Consider the following 9,500-nt stretch of genomic DNA (forward strand, 5'->3'; position numbering starts at 1 on the left):
TTTTACTTTCCTACATTCATCGTCAATTTAATTAAACTCAATGACTTAATTTTAACCCCATTTGGGCTATGGGCCTTAGAAATCCCCCGAATTTACTAAAACAAGTCAACCGTTTGTAGCTTGAGGTAATTTGAGAGTTTGTAATAGAAATGGGAGGCAAATTACCTAAGCCTACATGTGTATTGCTATTACAGAAGTGGAAATAGAGGATCAAATTCTTTATCTAAAAATAAGTAGACAAGATTGTGAATCTCATCTACTGCATGAATGTTATATTAACTATCAATGATTCATGATGCTTCATGAGCAGATGTAGGTTTCCTAAAATATGGTAAAGCAATGTTGTCATTTATATAATGAATTACAACTCCATCGCTTATAAATGATTTAAACATATCCTATAAATGTGTTGTTGAAACTTTTGGAGAAAATACATTAACCATGGTAACATGAATGATACCATATTTTAAATTTCCACTTGCCTTTATCTTTGTTTGTATATTCACTCTATAAAGAGTATTTTATCCATAAGTGAACACTCCCCTTCCGTCTTGCTTATAAGTTCAAGACTAACTATTTAGAGATATTTTTTATACTTCTATAGTGTGAATTACCTAATGGTTATAGATTTTGGTATGCTATAACATCCTATTCTTTGCATAGGGAGGTGGACAATTCACTAACTAAAATTTATTCCAACATTTCACTTAATATTTCATTATTTTTCTTTTATCTATGATTAGAAGAATGGGGTTGTTTTAGTTAGAATTTATATTTCATGAGTAAAGTTGTAATGTACCTCAGAATTCAGACTAAAAATAATTAATATGTTGTGTTAATTTACAATTTCGTGTGATTCCCACCATGATGATATGCATTCACATGTTACTATGTTGAACTTATTGATAATTAATTTTCCTACCTATTGTTTGATAATAAACATGTCTCTTCTTGGTCATTCGTCATCTATGGTTTGGAATTATTTGGTTCAAATTGATGCCTTTGAATTCCCACAAGGAAACATGTATACAAAGTGACTTTGTTATTATTTTCTCAACACACTTATTCTAGACCATCTATATGTTGCTAATATGGGGTTGAGTCTTTTCCTTTTTTCATACCTTATAAGTTTCATCCATTGCTTTAAGATACTCCATCATATTTTTGAAGGTTTATATGTACTTATCTTGGGAACCCCTAGTCTTATTTTTTATATACCATGGGCTCATTGTTATGCCCTATTTATTAACATTTCCCCATCTTTTGATACGTTGGAATCATGGTATAAACCTTGGGTTTAGAGATTGACATTTAAAATGGTATACCGTAACCCATTTTTTTCATGTGATCTTGCCACATGGTCCCTTATATGTTGATATACCTTGTTGCTACCACATGGGCTTATGTTTGGATGATTGAGATCACATGAGGTGATCGTATCGTAGAATGGTATCATTGCGTCCCATTTCTTCATTTTCCCATGGCCACCAGTGCTCTGCTAGATACTGAGGAAGTTTTGACCCTCTGCCCATGGCTTGCCTCACTTATTTCATTGTTATTTCTTTCCCATTATCCTTACAAGTTATCATATTCAAAGGGTGAGGCTCAAACATTGTCTAGAGTGGATTATTAGGTAAGGCGTGACCCCAATGGGTTCCTTTTATTTTCCTCCTGAAATTTCATCCATATACTATGTAGTTTCTTTGACTAATATTCTCTACAGTGTTTTATTTTTAGGTTTGGTGTCTTAGAGTTACAACAATAATGATAGCTTCAAGGTTTCTCAATTTTAGAACTCAATTGTTGTCAACCATTTCCTATTGACTTCTTGCCTAAAATTTTATGGGACTTTAGGACTGCTCTAGCATGGATGGAAATCTCATGCCTCATTCTAGGTAACCAATTCAATTATATCCATATTCTGGTCATTTTTCTTGTTGTTATGGTACCATTTTGTTTCTCCCCGTGTTCAACCTCTTTGCATTATTTTGCAGGTTGAGCGCGTAACGGTTGAAATGGAAAAACTTGGCAAGGGCTTGCTAGTCATTATAAGTAATTTGTATTCCTACTACTGCATGTATTTGACAAAGTTCCTGATAAGTAATTTACACAATTTATTCCATGTGTTGACCCCTGTGAGGTCCTATATTCAAGTATTGTGAAGGGTTTACTGTTAAAGCCTTTCTTGTGGCCTTTTAGAGAAAATGTGTTAGTAAGCCCTCACATTTCAACTTAGGCTTATTGGCCGAGCCATAATTTTCTATTGTCGGGTAAAGGTACAAAGGTTTTTCTTGTTTTATTAAAAAATCACACCCCAACACTATAATTGTAGTTATTTCTTAGGGTTATTTATTTTCGTTCTCTTTTTTGATAGGGTTATGGCTAACTACAATTTCCCTATTTTCTTTCTAGATGATATGTGGCCCTCTTCTTAGGGCCGCTAAGTAGGTATTTACATGCCCTTCCTCTATGGGTCATTCTAATTTAACAAAAAGGGTTTTGGTGCTCTATAATTTATTTCTTTAACTTTAATATGGTTTTTGTATCATTTGTATCAATAAGAACATCTTGTCTCCTAAGTCTCAAACCTTTTAGAGGCTTCTACAATTTCTCCTCTCTTTCAAGTAAGAGGCCCCAACTACTACTTGGACACTTTTGTTCTCACAGGTCAGATATGAAAAGAGCCCATTAGTAGCCTGTATTTGATCGATATGGTCACCCTCTACTTCCTTGATTAGGGTTTTATTTACTGAGATTATGGGTAGCCAAGTGGATACCCGCTTGTAGTTTTGGTATAAGTTGTTTTACCAACTATGGTAATTATTTTATAATTACCAAGTTTGTGGTCACCACTCTCTCATGTTTCTATGTATAGACATTGTGGTATTCATTAAAATAGAAATATAATATTAAGTAGGTCTTTTGCAATTATGTTCACCTAATTGTACTATGTAATTCCCATTATGTTTTTCTTAGTTATGAATTCTTAGATTAAAGTCTCTTTTATGGTTTTCCATCAGATTATAATGTCAACTCTAAGTTCTAATTATTTTGGGTGTTATTTCCCACAATAATTTATTTTTTATTCATGTATAGATGGGATGGTTTTCATTTAGTAGTTTGCAATTACATTATTCATGTGCTAGCTATCTATCATTGGGATCAACAAGCACTTATTAGTCCCTGCGTGGGACTCTTAGCAATCGATTGTGCGTTGACTGCCTATTAATCTCTGGTTTGACCAAAAAATATTGCTGTACATCACAACTTCAACCAAAGTTTTCATATTACAAAATAATATAAAATTTATTATGTAATTTTTGATTGGACAATAAAGTTGGGGGTCTTATTGCACGCTTCGCAGATTTCAAGACATTATGTTCGGGGTAAATATAAGATATCCAAAGTTTTCACATATGAAAAGTTTTTGTTATCCAAAGTTTTACATACATTGTGCTTCGTGCTATCAATAGTGGAAGAAAAAACATTTTCCATGAAAATCATATACGGGTAAAGAATTATTGAGACAATGCGCAATGTACATCAGAGCCATATCGATGGACCGGAATACCCGGTAGAATGTGAAAATTGGATTCTGGGTAGCTGAAATTTGACGTTTTGTAGAACAATTTTTTATTCTCAAAAGGGTCTTATTGTCGGCTTCGCAGGTTTCAAGACATTCGTAGCTGAACATAAGCTAGTTTGTCCTAAGTTTTTGGTAGGTGTTCTGAGTGTCCTGCATGCAGGACAAATGTTTGCATATGGTTCAACTGGGCCAGATGTTTGGATATGGATATAGTTGAAGTATGTAGGGGCGTCCACGGTGGTCTGGAAATGGTTTCTCTGAGTGAGTTCGAGGAGCAGAGCAGAGGACCAGAGAGTGTCGAGCAGCAGCAAGATCTGTGAAGGGGGAGCTTCAGGTTTACAGCTTGTAAGTTCCTTTTTACAACGATTACAGCAGTTCCACGATTACAGCTGTTTTTGTTCATGGGATTTCTTTGGTTTGGCCAGTTTTTCTGCAGTAGTATACGCTTTTTCCAGCATACACTTTTTGCCAGAGCAAACCCTCTCTTCTGTAAAATTTCAAGCGGGTATTGTATGAAAGGCTGGTTATTCTGGGAGTTTTGCAGGCATGGAGAGTCTACCTGACAAAAAGGCAAAGGCACTGAAGCAGAGGAAGAAGAAAGATGTGGGAAGTCGACTGAAGCTTCGGAGCATTGCTATCCAAAAATTTCTTTTCGACCAAACCACCGGCTCTGAGAGAAGCGTCCGAAAAGCCTGTGCTGACACTCCTGATACGAGTAAAGCACTGAGGATGTACGAGGATGCCGTATATTTGTATTTATTTTTCATAAATTTGTTTTTCACCATTTTAGGGTTCAAGATTAGGTCAAATGGAACGATATACCAATTCCATGGTGCTGATGTAATTATTTTTGCAGGCTAGTGAAGGAACACAAAGTCAGACGATTTGGCAGTGGCGGGAGATCCAATCCTTTTGTTTATATGGTCAGAAATAGTTTATTAGCATTATTTTTGGTTCCCAGTCGCTTAATTTATTTTTTATTTATTGGTTTAGTGTAGAGTTGATTTACATATTATAGGTCTTTTATTAAGTTTTTATTTGTTGGTTCAATATAGAGTTGATTTACATATTATAGGTATTTTATTAAGTTTTTATTTGTTGGTTCAATATAGAGTTGATTTACATATTATAGGTCTTTTTAGTCAAGGTCTTATAAACTGATTTTTGACTTAATTCCTCCGAAGTGAAGAGAAATTCTCTATTGTTTCAGTCAAATACCCTTTAATTTTTTGACATATTATTTTTAAGGTTCTGTAAGGGTTTGGTCTCTCCGCCTTAACTGGAATTTTTTCCTACAACTATTTCTACATCTTTTGTGTCTTATCGTTCGTGTTTTTAAAGATAATGTTAACGTTTTTATTTTTTTATTTTTCCACTAGTTAGGTCTGCATGGCCTGTAAAGTCAACCAGTTACATAAAGAGTCATTAAAATTCCATCGGGGTTTTCATATTTAACATTGGTTATAACATTGTGAGTTTTTCTGAGAACTTCATGAAGTCTCTTTTTCCAAACACACCCATTAAGATTGTAATATAGTTGCAAATTTTCCAATACGGTATTATTGAGAATTTTAAGTGCAAAGAAACCTTGTACATTTTTTCATTTTACGATTAAATTTTAAATGCAGGTCATTACCTTCTTAAGGTAGTCTCTTCTCTACTCACAGGTAGCTTGCCAACTTGGAGCTTCCTCCAACTAACACTGGTCAGGCAACTGTTTTTCGATTGTTTGCATATGCGTTTGTATATCAGATCATTACTACAGTTTGATTTTTTAAAGGTGAGTGAGAGGTTTAAACCGTACTTCATGCCTATAATCTCTGATGGAGTTTCCATGGTAATCACAACACCTATGCTTGTTAATGGATTAATTTATCCATATATATAAACAAATTTTTTGAATACATATTTTTACACCATTATTTTTAATTTAAGTCACAGGCATGTCAACTTCTATGTTTTGAAAGCGATATGGTGAACTTGCCTTCACTGTTATCACTGTTGTTGTAAGGTGAATTTCAGATCTGGTTTATGCATGACGAATTGCCCTGTAGGGTTGAAACTTGCCAGCATGCATTTGGTATCTTCTCTCTTTGATTGCCTTGTTGATTGGAGTTGTTAAAAGATGAAATATTTTCTGCTGTTGCTGTTGTTTTATCATATTTCATAGCAGTCCTAAAGTTGTAAATTCAATTCACATGGTTAAGTTCTGTGGAACCTCTAGAAAGAGGTAAATTTTCTGAAAATGCATTAATTGCCCTTAGTTTGTAGAATTTCTACACATTCTACTTCTGTGAAGCGCATTCACCTTCAGCAGCATGGTGCTTCAGCAGAACCATTGTCATCGCTTCCTGTGCATAATAGAGGACAGTGTGGTCACAGCCCCAGTTAAGAGGAAGCGCCACCTATAAATAACATGGTACGAATGGTCCACTTAGCCTATGGACTATTCTCCACGATGCCTTGGTCACACATTTTTCACATAACCATTGTACCAATTGTTTTAACGGTTGTGATTTAATTCTGGAACAACGATGGTTATGATTTCAAATTGGAAACCCTAGTCTTATACCACTTTTAACTTGCATTGTGTTGAGTTTCATTTTGTCAACTGGTTATGGAGGAGAATCACTTTGAGGGTTTGTATGTTACAAGGTCTTTTCATGCACTCATTCAAAGCATTTAATTCATTTAGCTCAATTTTACCTTTGCAATCTCACACTCATGAACTCATTTATCTTAGAATTCTTATTTTCGCTACTCAGGTATACAATGTGATTTTCATAGTCAACTTCTGGTATTTCTCCCCCTATTCATTTTCGGTCATTACTTTAAATTTTTTGTATGTTATCAGCGTGGTAAGTGAATCATGGTAAATTTAATGAGGGTTCTTGTTAATTCTCTTGGTGAGTGAGAGGTTTAAACCGTACTTCATGCCTATAATCTCTGATGGAGATTAATTTATCCATTAACAAGCATAGGAGAAAAACCAGGGCATGTGGCTCCCAATGTAAGGCACAGTCCTCATGAAGACGGCCAAGGTGATAAATTATCCTCTAATAACCTGGCCTCTAGTGGAGTGGCTAGCCCGCGTCACTACTCCTACGCTCTCTGTCCCGCCTAAGCCTCTAAGTTCTCAGCCTAACTCTCTATCCTTCCTGCCTGGGAAGCCTTCTTATGTATGGACTATAGCAAGTGGAATGGAATAACAGGGGGAAGAGAATGGGTGGTGGGTGTGTGCCTATTGATTGCGTGGTTTTGAACTTTTTTACTGAATCAAATTTATCTATCAATCAATTCAAACTCAAAAAACTTTTGAAACATTACATTTTTTACAACATCAACAACTTAAAATTATAATTTCTCTAATTTTCAATTGCATATCAAACAAAATCTAACGTACCAAGCAATTTATTCTGAATTTAATTATACTTTCTCTAATTTTTAACTGGATTGCAAACAAAATCTAACACACCAAGAAATCTTCTCGTTAGACTACTGCGGTTCGTTTTAATCTGAATTTATTTAACTGTTACCGACCGAATTATCAGCAAAATTACAATTTATAATGTTAGATCCTTCCACCACCAATAAAGTGGGCTATACAGTGACCTTCACTTTTTGGAGTGCACTTTATGCTTTCTGATCACTTTTAAACCGACCCCAAAGCCCAATCCTAACCACAAGTCCATCCACTTCTATTTCTGAAGAATCTCCCACAATAGGAAATAGTGAATAGGTTAGAATTTCATGCCTGCATTTCTGGCGTCCTTGAGGCTTTGAAATTTGGAGAATGCCTGACCATAGATGAAGGTTAGTCAACATTGCTGTGAATATACAGGGGAAATAGTTCCTTGTTGCAATATTTCTCAAAGGTGGACAGGATGTAGAATCATTCCAGTGTTAGCTACTATATTTGGAGCTTTTCAAATTAAAATAATTAAACACAGTTAGTTATATTATCTATTTTTATTTGCGGGAAAAGTCTGCGTTCGAATCCTCGCTCCAAAATGTCAGCGGCAAAATTTCAAGGAATGTTGGACAGTATCGTGGTCTTTCTTCGACGACGTGCATTCTATAAGTAACAAGTGAGGCATAGCAACAGATTTCTTTTTTGTCCGTAAAGAATCTGCAGAAGTGGTTAAGATGGTCCAACAGTAAGTACAATAATTTCAATATTTGAGGTTTTTTTTTAAATGAAGTGCCAAGACAGTAATGGGCTTTGAATCAAACTGATACAGTAATTGTTTGTAAACTCCAGCACAGCCCAACCCACCATTCGTCTTTACAAATATCAATCATGACTGTATGTTGTAACTATGTTCAAGTTTCTGAAATGAAGAGTATTACTTATCAATTTTATGGAAATGGCTTGTGTTCATGCAGAAGTATGAATGCTTAGCTATTTGTAGTGTCCAACCAGGAATCCAATTGATGATTGTTAGCTCTGCGAGGGAAACGGCTGAATTCAATAAATGATTTTGTGCATTAATATTTGCATCCACTGTTCCAAGTTTTGTAATTCCCTGCAGACCCTGGCAGGGACTACCGCCACGGCAGTGGCTCCTTGTTTGTAAATTGAACTGTTATTACGCTTTTCCTATTCGGGTGTATTCCCTCTGTCCCAAATATTGTATTACTATAGGGGAAAGACTCGGCTAGACATGTTATTTAGGGATTTTTCCGATAGTTACGATGACATCATAACTCTGCTTTCTCTAATCATTTGAATACTTGTTACAATTATAATAAATATAAAATTTATCTTTAGACATAAGCACTCTTCCTTGCATTCATATACTACGAACTTTGAACTATTTAAATACTCTATTTTATTGAAAGAGTTAAATAAAAGGATATATTTACGTCCCTTTTACTATTTTTAACGAAATAGAATAAATCCTAACATTAGATCAACATGGTTGTTCGTAAGATAAAACCTTTGAATGTCCTTGTCTCTTAAATAATTAGTTATGTATATAAATGAGCTTCTATGGAGATGCATGCTATATAAATTATAATAAAAAGGAGTTATTTTACCAACTTTCTATGATGTGTTTCCTTGCACTAATAAGCTACTTGCTTATCATATTCAGATACCATATTTTACTCTCATGCATGCTTATTTTTCCAAGCTTTTATCAATGTTTTTATCGATATTTCTTATTGTACCATATCAATATAATCACTAGGTGTACCCATCCACTTATTTTATACCTTGCCTCTTGATTGAACTATATGCCATATATTGGTTTACCTCATTATGAACTTCCATGTCACATACTAGTTACATTTTACATCATGACTCTTGGTATCCCATTAAATACAATAGCCTTATTTCTCTAATTCCCTGTAGCTAATAAGAGAAATCACTCACTAGCATATCCCTGCTTTCATAGATAGTTACTACTTCCCAAGTTATGAATTCTTACGAGATAGAGCACCACATCCTCTTGAAAAACAACCATCACACTAATTTAATTAATACTGGCTCCCTTTTAATATTTCAGAATGATACATAACCATATTCACTATATTTTTTTCTTAAAATTCAGTACTAAAAACCATTAGCATCTAAATCTTGTTAATTTAACAATAAGTAATTCCATATCTATGCAAACATTCATTGTAATTAAAATAATTCCCTTCTAAATAAGAGGGTCTACATTTCTTTTAAATGACTTATCTGACCAACAATACTTCCTTTGGGGAATGCTATAGGAAATGGAACATTCCTCCCAACCAACAAGTTTCACTACTAACAACTCCCCTCGAGCTCAAACTTGTCGCTTTTTTACTCTTTTTCTCCAAAGAAAAAAACAATCTTGAATGGTTCCCACTCATTGCTATATATTGTTTTCTTCCTAACAAATTTCTCTTAGTAGTGTCCTTCTTTTAAGGTATGTCGACATTA

General features: G+C 34.5%; 1 protein-coding gene across 1 annotated transcript; it reads left to right on the forward strand.

Moving 5' to 3' along the window:
• The first annotated feature begins 3,789 nt into the window (after positions 1 to 3,789).
• Positions 3,790 to 7,197, forward strand: LOC149154424 (uncharacterized). Its single transcript, XM_089444142.1, has 5 exons — positions 3,790 to 3,902; positions 4,012 to 4,091; positions 4,131 to 4,317; positions 4,443 to 4,509; positions 7,162 to 7,197. The coding sequence occupies exons 1-5, from the start codon at positions 3,790 to 3,792 to the stop codon at positions 7,195 to 7,197; spliced, it is 483 nt and encodes a 160-aa protein (XP_089300268.1).
• Positions 7,198 to 9,500: the final 2,303 nt, after the last annotated feature.

Source organism: Pinus tabuliformis, chromosome 9 (assembly GCF_031772625.1).
Source record: "Pinus tabuliformis cultivar Carrire ecotype Pingquan chromosome 9, CPIR1, whole genome shotgun sequence".
NCBI classification, from domain to species: domain Eukaryota; kingdom Viridiplantae; phylum Streptophyta; class Pinopsida; order Pinales; family Pinaceae; genus Pinus; species Pinus tabuliformis.

What these genes read in the sequence shown, in the direction of transcription:
- LOC149154424 (XM_089444142.1), top strand. Translation starts at nt 3,790, where the DNA reads ATGGATATAGTTGAAGTATGTAGGGGCGTCCACGGTGGTCTGGAAATG. An exon ending in ACGAGTAAAGCACTGAGGAT is followed by an intron (nt 4,318 to 4,442) that starts GTACGAGGATGC and finishes TTATTTTTGCAG; the next exon opens with GCTAGTGAAGGAACACAAAG. An exon ending in CCAATCCTTTTGTTTATATG is followed by an intron (nt 4,510 to 7,161) that starts GTCAGAAATAGT and finishes TTATAATGTTAG; the next exon opens with ATCCTTCCACCACCAATAAA.